The 17,207-nt window shown below is 40.2% G+C and overlaps 1 protein-coding gene across 1 annotated transcript in view; it reads left to right on the plus strand.

The window, feature by feature from the left end:
• The window catches only part of MYRFL (myelin regulatory factor like), an 82,955-nt gene that overhangs the window by 50,378 nt on the left and 15,370 nt on the right, over positions 1-17,207 (plus strand). Inside the window, 3 exon segments of the mRNA XM_025476614.3 lie at positions 11,572-11,735; positions 12,391-12,454; positions 16,966-17,051. Coding sequence (XP_025332399.3) covers positions 11,572-11,735; positions 12,391-12,454; positions 16,966-17,051 — 314 coding nt within the window.

Raw genomic sequence — 17,207 nt, forward strand, 5'->3', positions numbered from 1 at the left:
TAATCCCTTTTACTATGTCTTATATTCCACATATGAGTTAAACCATATGTTGATTGTCCTTCTCCGATTGACTTACTTCTCTCAGCATCATACCCTCCAGTTCCATCCACGTTGAAGCAAATGGTGGGTATTCGTCTCTTCTGATGGCTGAGGAATATTCCATTGTGTATATAGAGCACATCTCCTTTATCCATTCATCTGTCGAAGGACATCGTGGCGCCTTCCACAGTTTGGGACGCATACTATTTTTTATTCAGAAAAACTGAGTGGTAAAAAAATTTATAGTAGTTTGAGTTCCTATGACTAGACGAGAATCTCAATGGAGGCATTTCTTTAATTTATTATTAAAAATTTAAAATTCGTGTATAGTAACACACAATGTTACAGTAGTTTCAGGCGTACAGCATAGTGATGCAGCAAGTTTATACTTCATGCTCTGCTCACCCCAAGCGTAGCTCCCCTCTGCCCCCATACAACACCATCACAACACCATGGACTATATTCTCTGTGCTGTGCCCGTCATCCCCCCTGCTGTGATTTCTTTATCACATGACTGGGAGCCTGTCTGTCCCTGTATTTGCCCAAAATGGGGGCTTTCAATGTCCTACTCATCAGTTTGGTTTAAAAGTCTGGTCTTTTCTCATCAAGAGACATAGCAGAACTCATTTATTGGTTGTGGCAATAAGTCTCCTGGAGGGGGTAATCCTTCTCTGTTGTGCTCACATAATTGATTTGACTCCAAGCCAGGTGATTACTTTAGAACTAATCTGTTATTAAAATCAACCCTGGGTATTTTAACACCTGATCCCCTGTTTGTAGGCCATCTTCTTTCCTAGAAGCTCCTCACACTGGAAGCAGGGAGAAAATCCTCTTGCTTCTGGTAGATATTTTATTTATGTATTTATTTATGTATTTATTTATTTATAAGATTTTGTTTATTTATTCAAGAGAGCACACAGAGAGAGGCAGAGGGAGAAGCAGGCTCCCTGCGGGGAGCCCAATGCAAGACTCAATCTCTGGACTCCGGGATCACACCCTGGGCCGAAGGCAGATGCTCAACTGCTGAGCCACCCAGGTGCCCCGCTGGTAGACATTTTAGAGAGAAATATGATATTTATTGTTTTCTTGGAAATTTTCTTTTCGTAGGTTAATTTCTTTTTGTAGCTGTGTCTTCTTTAAAAAAAAAAAAGTTGTTGCTCATTTTTTTTTCATGTGTTAATAGTTCAGAAGTAACAGAAGTAAAACCTGTGGATCACCAGGGTAGTAATTAGTAAAAGTTTATTGTGCACACACAAAAAAGACAGTTTGTAAACTGAAACCAAAACACAGAATAAGACAGTTTATGAAGCAGCTTACAGAGAGACAAAGCAGTGCCTGTTCATTCTTCACGGTGATTGGTTATAACATTAGAATTTTCTTAAGTGATCGGAAAGTGGTCAGTGATTACTTCATATTGACCTTGGGAAACAGTTCAGGTTTTGCTTATGATTTCCAGAGGCGCAAGCAAGAGATGACGTAGGTCAAGTTAGTTATGCAAAATAAGTTAAAGTAAGCTTTGTTTATATGACTAAACTAGTTTTGTCTGCTCAGAGAATTTTCAAGGTTGGTCACAATTTGTTTTTTATTTTGACGCATGCATTTAAACAAGATGGATGGACGGAGCTAATTGTGGAATTTAAGTGGTAGGTATACGGGCACTTACTGTACAGTTTTTAAAGTTTCTCCACATGGTTGGAATTTTTTGTAATAAAATGTTGAGAAGACCTTGTTCCAGACACCTAAAACTGCAGTTTAAAAATTGTGGCAGCAGGTAGTGGCAATACTTTGAAAATCAGATAGCCCTGTTTACTCAAGCCACTGATTTATTTATTATGTTTTAAAGATTTTATTTATTCATGAGAGACTCACAGAGAGAGAGGCAGAGACACAGGCAGAGGGAGAAGTAGGCTCCATGCAGGGAGCCCGATGTGGGACTCGACCCCAGGTCTCCAGGATCACGCCCTGGGCTGAAGGTGGCGCTAAACCGCTGAGCCACCTGGGCTGCCCCAAGCCACTGATTTAATACCTGGAGTTTTATGCTTTATTTACGAAAGTGTAACTCGGTAGTCTCCTTTTCTGGCTTAGGGAGGCTATGTTTTTTAGATCCATATCAAGGCCTGGTGAGCCATAAACAAAATAAAGTCTTGGACAAACATTGAGAGCCGAATTTACTCAAAGCCCAAATAATTGCCAGGCACATCCGTTGGCTAAAGACAGTTTTCCTCCTGCTGGCAGGCACTCTCCTGATGCTCAATTGCAGGCTACTGTATTCCCATGATTTTATTATAAGACATGAGTCCATACAACATCAGATGCCATGAGGACAAACAGTCACATCCGTGACTCTCACTGGGAAAGAAATAAGAGTCTATTTCAACTTCTCAAAGCTTTTCCTTTGCCATCAGACTGAGTTCCCCTTAATTAGTGTCGTTAGAGAGAGGACAAGTTGTAGTTCCCAAAAAGAGAGGAAATCCGCTCTGCTGCCTGGCTGCTCATTGCAGGTTCCTTTATCATCAGAACTGCGAGGGACCCCGAGCTTTCAAACTGCATTCTGCAAGGCTTACCTAGGGGGTGGGGTATCCATTCCCTGAGCCAAACCCTCCCAAAGGGGAAAGGACCTACTCAGAGTGGAAACCAGTTTGCTGTGTACAGTCAAGCCCGCCCCCCACTGCACTGAGGATGTTAAACACTAGTATTTCTTTGTTTAATTCACCCAAAACTCCATGGACATTCCCTTACATGGAATTTGGACCTCAGTCTTTTTGCTCTTCTGAGAGCAACCTCAGATAAAAGAATGGACTAGAAGGTTGGCCGCTCTCCGTTTCACTAGAGAAGGGTGCTATGGGTCCCCGTGGGGCATGCCATAGCCGTCCTTGTAAGAATATGCATTCGTGTTTACGTCCCGAGTTCCTGCTCTATATGGAGAACTGTGGACAAGATGCGGCCCTGTCTGTAGGTGTTTATCATACGGGTAAACATGACACCAAGTGGAAGGAAAGTGGGAGGTGGGGGCGGGCAGGTGGTTGGGGTAGAGGGAGCAGCCTGTGCTGTGCTGGCTTCAGAAACCAGAGAAAGCTTGATACGTTCAGCAAACAGCACATGGTTCCATATGATTAGAGCACGGAGAGTGAAGGGAGCTACGGGAGGATGTGGCTGAAGGAAGAGGCCTGTCCAAGCTCAGGGAAGGCCTTGATTTCATAACGCTCCCTGCTGCTTTCCTGTGCACTTACACTCGCCAAACCGCTGTGCATGTCCTTGCAGGAAATAGGTCATGCTGTCCATTTGTACCTTTACCCCAAAGCAAGTCATAAATGGGCACAAGATTTTCATGTGACTTGAAGCAGGTTCTATCCATCCCGCCAGAGACCTCATCAGCAGTTTTGGGTGGCAAGCTGGTTTAATCATTTTTGCATCACAATCGTAAAGCCTCATTTCAGCTGAGACAATGGGTCCCATTTTACATGGTTAATTATTATTAACTGGACACAGTTGAATAACTCAATTAAGCTCAATTATAAAATAGTTATTAACCAACACTGGGTATTAGATGGGGAAGCTTTTCAAAATGCCCCAGACTTATGCCCATCTGAGTCCTAATGAATATAGACCTTTACATGGGACCTGGATGTACGTATTTAAACAAAGTTCCCCAGGCATCTAGTTACATGTTCATGGTTAAAGTGAACTCCCAGAGATTTGTCACTTGCATAGAAAAGAACAGTTTCAGAAAATTCTGGGTTATGTTTTTGAACATATTTATGGCTTCAGTCTGGTGTGAGAGGACAGTGTTCAGTGGTTAGGTTAGTGTGAGAAGAAGTCAGAGTCAGTGCCCATAACATAATGTCCTAGAAATTTATTTTTTGGTAAATTTCCATTGGATCCATAAAGTCAGGGCCATAATTATAACCAGGAAGGTAGTAGTAAATTTCCTCTCTACCTTTATTTCCTCTTAAATAGGAAAACACATGAATTATCTTTCTGCCTATTTGGATCTACCTGGAAGATGTATGGTGCCAGCAAATTTGAGTTGGAGAAATCAGAGTTGGCTTGTCATCATTATTTACAAGTAACTGGACAATTGCAGCCAATTGCTCATATCTCATGAGGCAGCATTAAAAGTCCTGTTGGGTAGACACTGCAGAATGACCTTACTGCACTGGAGAGGGGACTTTAGTATCATATTCCATGGTCTGCTCTCGTTTGGGCTAAATCACAAAGCCATGTATCAAGTGAGCATTAAAAAAAGAAGAGTTAAGCTGGTTGACAAGAAAAATAAAACAAGCTAGGTATGGTTGTGCCAGTGAGGATGGAGAAAAGTGGGTGGAGTCAGGAGGTTTGGGAGACTGAACTGGTCGCGTGGCAGGGACGTGGCACAGTGGATTCCCCTTTGCGGGAGTGGGTGGGGAGGAGTCAGAGATGATGGCTGGGAATCTGTTTGGGACCACTGATGTAATGACCAGTTATAATTATAGTATAAGGCTTTCCAGAGTGTAGACATCGTGAATGGTTGTATGGCATTTACTAGGATTTAGAACCATAGGATGTTATTCTTGTCTTCATGATTTCTGCCTTATTTTTATTAAAAAAAATTTAGATGTAAGGGAACATTTGTACCAGAATTAGAAAATCTTAAAGAGCTTTTGTCAAAAGATTTTTGGTTGTTTTCTGATTTACTCATTTCTTAACATTTTTAATAAAAAAATCTCAAATATACACAAACTTAGAATAATAGTGATACCCATGTATATACTTCACCCAGATTTGCTGGTTTTCAATTTGTGTCATATCTTATTTTCTTCAAATCCCCCACCAACTATCCTTCCTTTTACCAAGTGTGGGTTTTTTTTTTTTTTTTTTGCTTTATTGAGATATAAGTTTAAGGTATACAACATGATTATGTGATACACATGCATATTACAAAATGATTAGTACAATAAGGTTAGTTAACACATCCATCACCCACATAATTATCGTGTGTGTGTGGTGAGAACATTTAAGATCTACTCTCTTAGCAACTTCCAAGTATATAATACAATATTGTTAACTATAGTCATGATGCAGTATATTAGATCCTCAGAATTTATTCATTTTAAATTGAGTTTGTATGGGGCGCCTGGGTGGCTCAGCGGTTGAGTGTCTGCCTTCAGCTTGGGGCGTGACCCCGGGGTCCTGGGATCGAGTCCCACGTCGGGCTCCTGCATGGAGCCTGCTTCTCCTCTGCCTGGGTCTCGGTCTCCCTCTGTGTCTCTCATGAATAAACAAATAAAATCTTTTAAAAAAATAATAAATTGAGTTTGTACCTTTTGATGAATGTCTCCTCATTTCCCCCATCTCTCAGCCTCTGAAACCACCATCCTACTCTGTTTCTCTGAGTTTGGCTTTTTTAGCTTCCACATGTAATGATATCATAGTCTTTCTATGTCTCACTTAATTCACTTAGCATATAGCTCTCAATTCCTGTCACAAATGGCAGGATTTCCTTCTTTATTATAGCTGAATAATATTCTGTGTGTGTGTGTGTGTGTGTGTGTATCCTATTTTCTTTATCCATTTGTCTATCAATGGATACTTAGATTGTTTCCATATCTTGGCTATTGTCAATAATGCTGCAATGAGCTTAGGGGTGCACGTAACTCTTAAAGACAGTAATTTCACGTCTTTCGGATATACACCCAGAAATTTTGGGGAGGGAGTATCTCCATTTTGTATTCTATAGTGCCTGTACCAATTAACATTTCTACCAAGAGTGTACAAGGGTTTCCCTTTCCCATACCTTCACCAACACTTGTCATCTCTTTCCTGCCTTTTAAAAAATAGCCATCCTAACAGGTATGTGATGATACCTCGCTGTAGTTTTGATTTGCATTTCCCTAATGATTAGTGATACTGAGCATCCTTTCATGGACCTTTTGGACATTTGTATGTATTCTTTGGAAAAATATTCATTCATGCCCATTTTAATCAAATTATTTGTGTTTTGCTACTGAGTTGTGTGAGTTCCTTATGTAGTTTGAATATTGACCACTTATCAGATACATGGTTTGCAAATATTTTCTTCCACTCTTTAGATTGCCTTTTAACTTTGTTGATGTTTTCTTTTTTTGTACAAAAGCTCTTTAGTTTGATATAGTCCCACTTATTTATTTATTTATTTTTAAGATTTTATTATTTATTCATGAGAGACACAGAGAGGGGCAGAGACATAGGCAGAGGGAGAAGCAGGCTCCTCAAAGGGAGTCTGATGTGGGACTCGATCCCCAGACTGGGATTGCGCCCTGAGCCGAAGGCAGACGCTCAACCACTGAGCCACCCAGACATCTCATCCACTTGTTTATTTTTGCTTTTGTTGCTTGTGCTTTCAGTGTCATATCCAAAAAAATGGTTCCCAAGACCGATGTCAAGAAATTTTTTCCCTGTTTTCTTCTTTGAGTTTTATGGTCTTAGGTCTACATTTAAGTCTTTAATCTATTTAATTTTTGTGAGTGGTATAAGGTAGGTCTCCAATTTCATACTTTTGCATGTGAATATCCAATTTTCTCAACACTGTTAAAGAAACTATCTTTTCCCCATTAAGTACTCTTGGCTCCCATGTCAAATTTTAGTGGAGCATATATATATGTGTGAGTTTATTTCTGGGCTCTCAGTTCTATTCCATTGGTCCATATGTCTGTTGTTATGCTAGTCTTATTTGGATTGTTATAGCTCCATTATAGTTGAAATCAGGAAGTGTGATGCCTCCAGTTTTGTTCTTTCTCAGGGTTGCTTTCGATTTAGGGATGTTTTGTGGTTCCATACAAATTTTAGGATTTTTTTTTCTGTTTCTGTGAAAAATGCCATTGGAATTTTGAGAGGGATTACACTGCATCTATAGATGGCTTTGAATAGTATGGACATTCTGACAATGTTAATTGTTCTGATCCAAGAACATAAGATATCTTTCCATGTATTTGTGTCTTCAATTTTTTTCATCAATGTCTTATAATTTTTAATGTGCAGATCTTTCACCTCCTGGATAAACTTATTCCTAAGTATTTGTTGCTTTTGATGCTATTATAAATGGGATTCTTTATTTCTTTTTTAAATAGTTTGTTGTTAGCGTATAAGAAATGCAACGAATTTTTGCATATTGATTTTGTGGCCTGCAACTTTAGTAAATTCATTAATTCTAAGTTTTTGGTGGAATCTTTAGGACTTTCTCTATATAAGAGCATATCATCTGTAACAGATACAGTTTACTTCTTCCTTTCCAATTTGTATAACTTTTATTTCTTTTTCTTGTCTAATTGCTTTGTCTAGTACTTCCAGTATTATGTTGCATAGAATTATGGGGCAGTGAGCTTCCTTGTCTTGTTCTTGATCTTAGAAAAAAAACTTTCAGCTTTCCATCATTGAGTGTAATGTTAGGTATGGACTTACCATATAGGGCTTTTATTATGTTGAGGTATAGTCCATCTGTATTTCATTGAGAGGTTTCTTTTTCACAAAAAGATGCTGAATTTTGTCAAATACTTTTTCTATTTTCTAACATCTACTGAGATGATCATATGATTTTATTAATGTGGTATATCACATTGATTTGAGTATGTTGAACCATTTTTACATCTCAGGAATAAATCTCACTTGATCATGGTATATGACCTTTTTAATGTATTGTTGAATTTTATTTGCTAATATTTCATTAAGAATTTTGGTACTCACATTTATTAGAGATAATTGTCTATAATTATCTTTCTTTTGTAGTCTCTTTATCTGACCTTGGTATCAAGGTAATGCTAGCCTTTAAAAATGAGTTTGAAAGTGTTCCTTCCTCTTCAATTTTTTGGAAGAGTTTGAAATGGATTTGTATTGATTCTTCTTTAAGCATTCAGTAGAATTGCCCAGGGAAACTGATTGATACGTGGACTTTAGTTTTTGAGGATATTTTTGATTGTTGATTCAATCTCCTTTTCTTACTTGGCCCGTTAGATTTTCTATTTCTTTGTGATTCAATCTTGGTAGGTTGTATGTTTCTAGGAATATCCATTTTTTTCTAACTTACCCAATTTGTTGGAGTATAATTGTTCATAGTATTTTCTTATGATCCTTAGTGTTTTGTGGTATCAGTTGTAATGTCACTTCTCCTTTCTGATGTGATTTATTTGAATCTTCTCTTTTTTTTCCCCATAATCTAGCTAAAGTTTGTCAAATTTGTTTATCTTTTCAAAAAACAAGCTCTTAGTTTTGTTGATCTTTTCCATAGTGTTTCTGATCTCTGTTTAATTTATTTCACTCTGATCTTTGTTATTTCTTTCCTTCTACTATTTTTCATCTGAGTTTGTTTTTCTTTTTATAGTTCCTTGAGGTGTAAAGTTAGTTTTTTTATTTGAGATCTTCCTTTCTTCTTCTTAATGTGTTTATTGCTATAAAATTCCCTCTTGAAACTACTTTTGCTATATCCTGTAAGTTTTCTTATATTGCATTTCCATTTTTATTTGTTTCAAGATGTTTTTAATTTCCCTTTTGATTTCCTCTTTAACCCATTAGTTTTGCAGGCATGTATTGTTTAATTTCCACATACTTGTGAATTTTCAAGTCTTCCTCTTGAATTTCTAGTTGCATACCATTGTAGTTAGGAAAGATACTTGGTATGATCTTAATCTTCTTAAATTTGTAAGGCTTGTTTTGTGACTTAACATATAATCTAGCCTTGAGAATGTCCTGTATGAATTTGAGAAAACTGTGTATTCAGCTCTGTTGGGTGGGATTTCTGATATAGCTTTTAGGTCCATTTGGTCTAAAGCCTAGTTCAAGTTCAATCAATCCAGGCTGATCTCCTGTCTGAATAAGCTATCCATTGTTGAAAGTAGAATACTGAAGTCCTTTACTGTTATTATATAGCTTCTATTTCTTCCTTCAATCTCTCTCAAGAGAAAGATAGAGAGATATCAATATAGAGTATAGAGGTATATATTTACAATTGTTATATTCTGATGAATGTTCCCCTTTATCAGTGATTAATTGACCCCTTTATCAGTATATGACCTTTTTTTAAATTTTTTATTTATTTATTTATGATAGTCACAGAGAGAGAGAGAGAGAGAGGCAGAGACACAGGCAGAGGGAGAAGCAGGCTCCATGCACCCGGAGCCTGATGTGGGATTCGATCCCGGGTCTCCAGGATCGCGCCCTGGGCCAAAGGCAGGCGCCAAACCGCTGCGCCACCCAGGGATCCCGTATATGACCTTTTTTGTCTCTTGTTGCAGTTTTTTTTTCTTTTAAGATTTTATTTATTGTTTCATGAGAGACACACAGAGAGGCAGAGACATAGACAGAGGGAGAAGCAGGTTCCCTGTGGGGAGTCTGATGCGAGACTCAATCCCAGGACCCCAGATCACAACTTGAGCCAGAGATAGACACTCAACTGCCGAGCCACCCAGGTGCCCCTCTTGTTACAGTTTTTGACTTAAATTCTATTTTATCTGACATAAGCATATCTGATATAAGTATAGCAACCCCTGCTCTCTTTTCGTTTCTATTTGCATGGAGTATCTTTTTCCATTCCTTAAGCCTGTGTGTGTCCTTAAAGCTGGTGTGCATCTCTTATAGGAAGCAACATATAGCAAAAAAAAAAATTTAATTCATTCACTCTCTCTCTGTCTTTTGGTTGGAGAATTTAATCCATTTATATTTATAGTAATTATTGATAGGTAAGGACTTACTAATGCCATCTTATTAATTGTTTTTGGGCTGTTTCCCTGTTCTTTTCTCCCTCCTGTGCTGTGTTCCTTTATGAACTGATTTTTCTGTAGTGGTATGCTTTGACTCCCTTCTCTTTATCTTTCATAGGTTTATTGCTTTGTGTTACACAAAGTTTTGAGGCTTACATAAACTATCGTACAGATATAGCTTATTTTAGTCTGATAACAACTGAATTTTGATCATATACAAAAACTCTACCCTTTTACTTACATCTCCATGTTTTATGTTTTTGATGTCATAATATACCTCTTCTTATGTATGTACCATTAACTAATTATTATAACTATAGTTATTTTTAGTACTTTTGTCTTTGAACTTTTATACTAGTGTTAAAGGATTTACATACCATCATATTACAGTAGTAGAGTATTTTGAAATGGACTATATATTTACCTTTACTGGTGTGTTTCATACCAGTGTGCATGTCTTTAAACTTCATAAACTAAGCCTTAAGTTTATAATGTTCAGCTTTTGATTCCTTTCTGTGTGGTTGCTTTACAGTGTTTGAAACCCGTAAAGCTTCAGTTTGCATCATGAGAATCTCAAGGACACACAGCTCCAAGTCTGATCCCCCAACTATAAAACAATCTTTCACTTTTGGCCTTGAGCTCATCATTTTACAACAGTGGACTGGACTCTATGAGCCCCAAAGAATTCTGTGGCATTCAGAACTTGTAAACAGAGAGGGGGCGAGGAGAGGAGGTCACAGGGATCAGGATGTGAGTTTATGAGAGCTTTCCAGTGTTTTTGTTATGGCTGAGTGAGACACACATGTTTCTATGACAACTGAAGTGCGTGGGTGGGAGAAGGGATGGCTGGCACACTCTGGCTGTGGTGGTTTCCCTTTCTTGCTCTTTCTGGTGTGTCAGTGACCTTCTCTGAACAGACAGAGTTAAGTGGTGTTGTTTTCAATTCTGTTTGGGAGTTAGGCTAAAATAGAAATTGATAGTTCATGGGATGTTAAAGCAGGAATTAACACCTCAGGGGTGCCTGGGTGGCTAAATTGGTTAAGCTCAGTTTGTTAAGTCTGCCTTGGGCTCAGGTCATGACCCCAGGGTCCTGGGATCGAGTCCCACGTTGGGCTCCCTGCTCAGCGGGGAGTCTGCTCCTCCCTCTGCCCTTTCCCCCTGCTCATGTTCTCTCACTCTCTCTCTATCAAATAAAGAAATAAGATCTTTTTTTTTAAAGAAATTAACATCTCAAGAATTATTTTCTTGTTTATAGATGAAGATACTGAAGCTCAGAGAGGTTGTTTTGTTTCATACAGTCTCACATCTAGTAAGGGACAGACTTCAGAGAAAAGCCCAGGTCTTCATTCCTTTCCCCTTCACCTGAGCAAGCACATCTTACCAAGAAGAACTAGAACCATTTCTTACAGGGATTTCGTGATGTACACACAAATCAACATTCAGAAGCCTGATCTGATTTTCTTTTTTTTTTTTTTTTTGATTTTCCTTTTATGAGTTTTAAATATAGTATAATGGCCATACCAAATAAATCTTCAGATTCCAAACCTGACAATGTCCTTCAGCTCCATTCTCTCTCTTGGATTACAAGGACATATTTCCATTTTATTGCAAATTGAACATAAGCAGTTTTACTACACAGCCAGCAGTTTAGCAAGATCATTTTAAGTTGCAAACCTCTCCAGTTTTATCTTGAATGAACTTGAGGTTGTAACATGTGTATAATCCTTTGAAGTGGTTGTTTCACCTGACTTTGAATGGACTGTGGACAGGTCCCCGGTGGTCTCACACTGTAGGTTTATGCCCTGTGTACTGTTTTCATTTCTAGGACCAGATCTTTATGGAAAATGTGGGTGCAGTGAAGCAGCTCTGCAAACTAACCAACAACCTTGAAGAAAGGATAGAAGAGTTAGAAATATGGAACAGAAAGCTGGCCAGGCTAAAGTGACTCAATAGTTGCAAGTCATCAGCCAGCGAAGCAAGCTCAATCAGGTACATCCCGAAGGGCCATGCGAGTCGTGTTGGGTCAGGAGGAAGGGGGGAGTGGAGCCTTTCCAGAACTGGACCCTAGAACGTGGTCTTTCTGATCCAGCAACAACCATTACTCTCTGATGATGTAATTACTCTCCTATTCTCTTTATAGAATGTTTTGGAACGCCACTGCCTTCTGTGATAATTTTCTTTCTTTCTTTTCTTTTTTTTTTTTCTGTTGCTGCTTTAAAAAAGGAAACAAAACATGAAGTATCTGTTTAAGAGCAAGGTGTTTTAGGAAATGTTACGTTTTAGCAAAGGATGACTTCTCCTTTAAGGAGGAGAAGTGGCCCTTTCTAAATTTAGAAAATCATGTTTGGTTCTCAGGGAAAAGACTTCTAGTTTTTTTCTTTACTTAAGGAGGTAAATGCATATTTCCTGGGGTCTAATTATGAGAAAAAAATAAATGCAAGGTTTAATGCATTCATTTATGCTTACTAAGGATGTTTTCCACAAAAGGAATGCTCAATTGCCTTGACTTTTCCTTTTTAAAATTACCACTGTATTACAGAAAAAAGTCAGACTGCTGTGTTAGTGGCAGCCTGGGCCTTTGTCTTATGACTCCTGGAGAGGCATTTGAATAGTAATTAACATTCTCTCACTCTTTTTTTTTTAGCAAATTTAGCAGAGCGGTTAGTGCCTCCTCTCGGAGAAGGGCTGTCCCCCAAAAAACCAACAAGGTAAAAAGACTTAAATTTGTATTGAACAGTGATGATGTTTTTTCTACCAAAAAAAAAAAAAAAAAAGAAAGAAGAAGAAGAAGAAGAAAAAAAAAAAAAGTCTTTAGAGAAATTGATCAAGAATGCTTTTCATTTATTTGTAATAGATTCCCTAGTTTATCCTTATGCACTTTAGGTATTTTATTTTATTTTTATTTATTTGAGAGAGAGAGAGAGAGAGAGACAGAGCATGAGCAGCAGGTAGAGGGAGAAGCAGACTCCCTGGGGAGTCCAATGTAGGGCTTGATCCCTGGACCCTGAGATCATGACCTGAGCTGAAGGCAGACATTTAACCGACTGAGCCAGCCAGGCATCCCAACACTTTAGTTATACCACCCCTTTAATAGACACTATTTTTTCAAAAAGATGTTTAGAGGAGTGAGTACAGAACAGAATTCATTTCAGAAATACTATCTTGCCAGTTTATACTGTGCGCCCCCCCCCCCCAAGTGAAATTCATGAACCACCGCATGCATATGGCCCTTGGCTGCAAGATCTGATGCCTTAACCCAATCTAATTCCTTATCTGTGGCTTCTGAAGATCCCAGAGAGATTTATTTTAATCCCCAAATCCCTCTTTTCCCTTTGATATTTAGTACTGTTTGTGCAAATGGGGAAATAGGCATTCACTTTCTTGCAGGGGTTAAAGTGTGATGGTTTTATTAATGAATAAAGAGAACTTTCATCCTCAAACTGGGTAACATTTATAGTAAAAAGTGAGGGTTAATCATTTATTGAAGTACAACACCCTCTCCAATGCAGAGAAATGTCAGTGGGGGAGAAGCGGCAATATTCCCTTTCCAGCTGCAATTCAGACAGACAGCTGTGAGACTCCGCTTGTTCCCTGTGAGCCACCAGTATTCCACAGGCGGTCCTTTCCAGGAGAAGACTTTCTTGACCTTAATCTATGTCTTGTTATGGGCTGACCTGGTGTTTGAGCCATTGCCATATTTATCTCTACTCATGTTATACTGCCTTGACCTATTCTAAAAGGATTCAGAAAGAGTTTAATATTCTACTAACAACCGCTGAAATGTTATGTTGCTGACAAGCTACTTGGTGTGCCAATAAACATAAACCCATGAGTAAATATATATGTAGAAGTGTCTTCGGGCAAGTTGCTTAATTACATTGAGAAATAAAGATAAAAATGGTATCTGCCTTGCACAGATTATTTACAGGATTAAATAAGATGAAGCCCTTATCCACAGTGCCCAGCACACAGCAGTCTGCTCAATAAGCACAAACTATTAAAAATATTTTGTAGGAAGGGTACCCTTTGTACTCACCAATTTGCAATGGGAAGGAGGGAATGGTACCCACGTCCACGGCGGCCCTGATTGCTGCAATTTGATCATGTGCAACCTCTGTAGCTCTCACCTGGCACCCAGAGAATCCCTTTATTTTGCAGTTATCTCAGAATATTAACTACAATGTGTGGTTCACGAGAACAGGCCCCATTGTCTGCCTTCCTCACTCTGCATCGCCAGGGACTGGCATATAGTAGGTACTCAAGAAATACTTGTGAAACGAATGCATGAATGGAAAGCCCCGTCTGATACTCTTTCCTAAGTGGTTCAGTGTCTTGGGTATGTGGGTGGGGAAGGGGATTGGGCTGTAGACCGTAGAGGATTTATATTAAGTACTAAAGAGCACCCATTCAACCTCAGAGACCACTTAGAGTCACTGTCATAAGCTTGTGGGGGGCAGACAAAGGTGAATAAGACATGCCGCCTTCGAAGGCATTTCTAGGTAGCCCAGGAAGATCAGGAGATCAGAGGACAACCTAAAGAACAGTTGTATCTAGATGTGGTGAATATTGCAAAGGCTCAGAGTGCTGCAGGAACGGTAGGGGGCTGGGCCTTCTGGGAGGAGTGAGCTCTGGGTAGGTAGAGGAGGGGTTCCAGAGGGAAGGGCACAAGCGAAGAGCCGGGGGCTGGCACTGGCTTCATTGAAGGATGAGGTTAGGGAGGAGAGTAGAAGAGAGGACCGAATGGATAGATAGGGCTCAGATATCCTGGACCACCTGTGAAACAGTTCCCTTATGAGCATGAAAACCCTTTGGAATAGTAACAATACTAAGTTGTAGAGTGTTCTCTTGTCTCACAGAGAGAGGGCGGCAACATAGCACGGTGGTTAGGAGCGGGGATTCTGGAGCCAAATGGTTTTTTTGGTTTCATTCCTGGCTGACTTACTAGCTGTGTGATCCTGGGTAAGGAACTTAGCCTTCATTATTTCCCTTCTCCATAAATCGGGGATGATGACAGTACCTGCCTCACAGGGTTGTCAAGGATTATCACGAGGCTAAACAAATTAGTATATAGCGAGCACTCAGAAGAGAGTAAGGCACATAGTAAGTGTTTTGTACATGTTCTCTCTTTTTTTAATATTATTATTACTAAGTAGGCTCCATGCTTAGCATTAAGCCCAGTGTGGGGCTTCAACTCACAACCTTGAGATTGACCCTTGAGCCGAGATCAAGACTCAGATGTTTAAGCAACTGAGCCACCCAGGCGCCCCAGGTGTTCACTCTTATTAGCATTTTCAAACCCATGACTTGAGTGGTTCTTATACTCTGGCCTGTTATCCGAGGCTTCGGGGGGCTTGTTAATGTGGATGTTTTCCCCTGTGCTGTCTCTGCAGGAGGTCTTGGCTATTTCTCTGAAGTTTACTTTCCCTTCCATGACACCAGCCCCTCCGTCATCCTTGGGTCACTGAAACATATGTGTGTGAGCAGAGTGTGCTACTCTTGGGTTGGGTGGGCGCATCAGTGAGCAAACTGCTGGCTGTGGGCCTTACCAGATGGTAAGAAACCTGGCCGGGCCTTGCCTCAACTTCCACACAGCCGCCTGTGGTGGCACTTGTCCTGGAAGAAGATTGAGATCTCCTGAGTAGTGCTCATCCAATCTAGTGTTCCTCTTCCTTCCTTCTCTTTCTCTCCCTTCAAGAGATAGGTGGGTGATCCCTGCTGTATGTTGGTGGTTGGGGTGGGGTGGGAAGGTCTTCAGGCCTTCAAGCAGAATTTGCTAGAAATTCCAATAAATTCCACAGTAATTCTCATGTGGGCCTGAATTTGAGAACCATTGCGCTATTAGTTGGACCCATCCAATAACTCTGTTGACAGGTATTATTTTATCATTCCTACTTTATTGATGAGGGAAATGAGGATTAATGGCATTTAGATGACTTATTTAGGACCTGACTCAAGCCTAACTCCAGGTCTTGGATCATTTCCCCATACTAGGTCAAAGGATTTGAAACAAAAGCATGGAGATTTAAAATAATCCAGCAGCTGTGGGGAATAGATTGGAGGGGGAAGCTCTTATCCTGAGACTAATGCTATTTAATTCCAGTCGATTCAACAAATTCATTGAGTCCCTCCTCTGTACAGCACATTATGAGGCCGTCCTCTGAACGCTTCCAGTGCAATGTCAGGATGGTGTGGACCATTCACTTCTTAGTATCCAGAGTGGCTTCCGGCGCCCTAAGGGTTTGCATATTTGCTAAAAACCTACATGCCTAATCCCACCCTGAGCCCCAATATAACATTGAAGGACATTTTACTTATTCAGAGAACCAGCCCAAGAAATTCAAATAAAGACTGATTTTAAACTATTTCTCAACTACCGTCATCCTCCAATTCGCTTCCAACCAAAAGCATGATCCTATCCTGTATCCCACAGGGGGAAGCAAACATAAGACTCCCCCTGTTGTATTAGTAGAAAACCTCCCACCTCAGGGGCACCCTTGTTAAGGTGGGCAGCAAACCAATCCTATCCTTTCAGCGAGATTCATCACCGGTTACCCGGCAGTCTATTCCCTGGTTCCGGGCCCGTTCCTCACATGCAGGTTCTTTGCCCATATGCACCGGTCCTAGAGGTTGGCCTCATTCATTCCGTACCTTACTTATTTTTAGGTTCCCCGTAGTGTTAAACATAGCAGTGCTTAATGAATATTTGTTGACTGGGCATAAGGATCAAGAAGACACAGGCCCAGAACTGTTCTTCAAAATGATTTAAAGAGTACTTAGGATTTCACACAACAAAAGTCTTTCCCATGGTTTGTCATGATGCCTGAAATTCTCCCACTGGGATTTATTCCATCATTTATTCCATCACGTCTCAAAGACCTTGTGATATTCAGAGGTGTCGCAGTAAAGGCGATGGACACGTGGGTTCCGGCGGTATCCCGTCTGTAGGCCCTCTGCTCTCGTGAAACTAAATAAAACTAAGATGAGCGCGGGAGGAAGGGCACGGACGCTTGTCCTGCAGGAAGCCGGGGGAAAGGACCAGTGACTGTAGCCTGGAGAGTCAGGAAAGGGAGAGCCGGGCTTTGGGAGAACTTGGTTTTCGGGGGCCGGGCGGGAGGGAGGAGGAGGTTGAAGACAGCACCCCGAGCAGCCCTGCTGGGATCCTCCCCGCAGTGAGCACTGCTGGCTCACCTCACCTCCCAACACCATCTTTTTTTTACAGGTTTGTTTTTCAGGAAAAAAACGGCTGTGTCCTAACTGGGTTTTCCAGACCTTGGTTATAACTCTCATCGCTGTGATGGCATTTTGGTAAGAAAAGCTTCAGTGTTCTGCTATCTCAACCTCTTTTTTCCTTCCCATTTTCCTTTTCTCATGTATGGACTAAGGACTGACCCCAACAAGGGGCCTTTAACTGACATTGACCTTGGATTTAGCTTAGAGATAAGCGAACCCCCTGCTTTCTTT

Source organism: Canis lupus, chromosome 10, assembly GCF_003254725.2.
Source record: "Canis lupus dingo isolate Sandy chromosome 10, ASM325472v2, whole genome shotgun sequence".
NCBI lineage: Eukaryota > Metazoa > Chordata > Mammalia > Carnivora > Canidae > Canis > Canis lupus.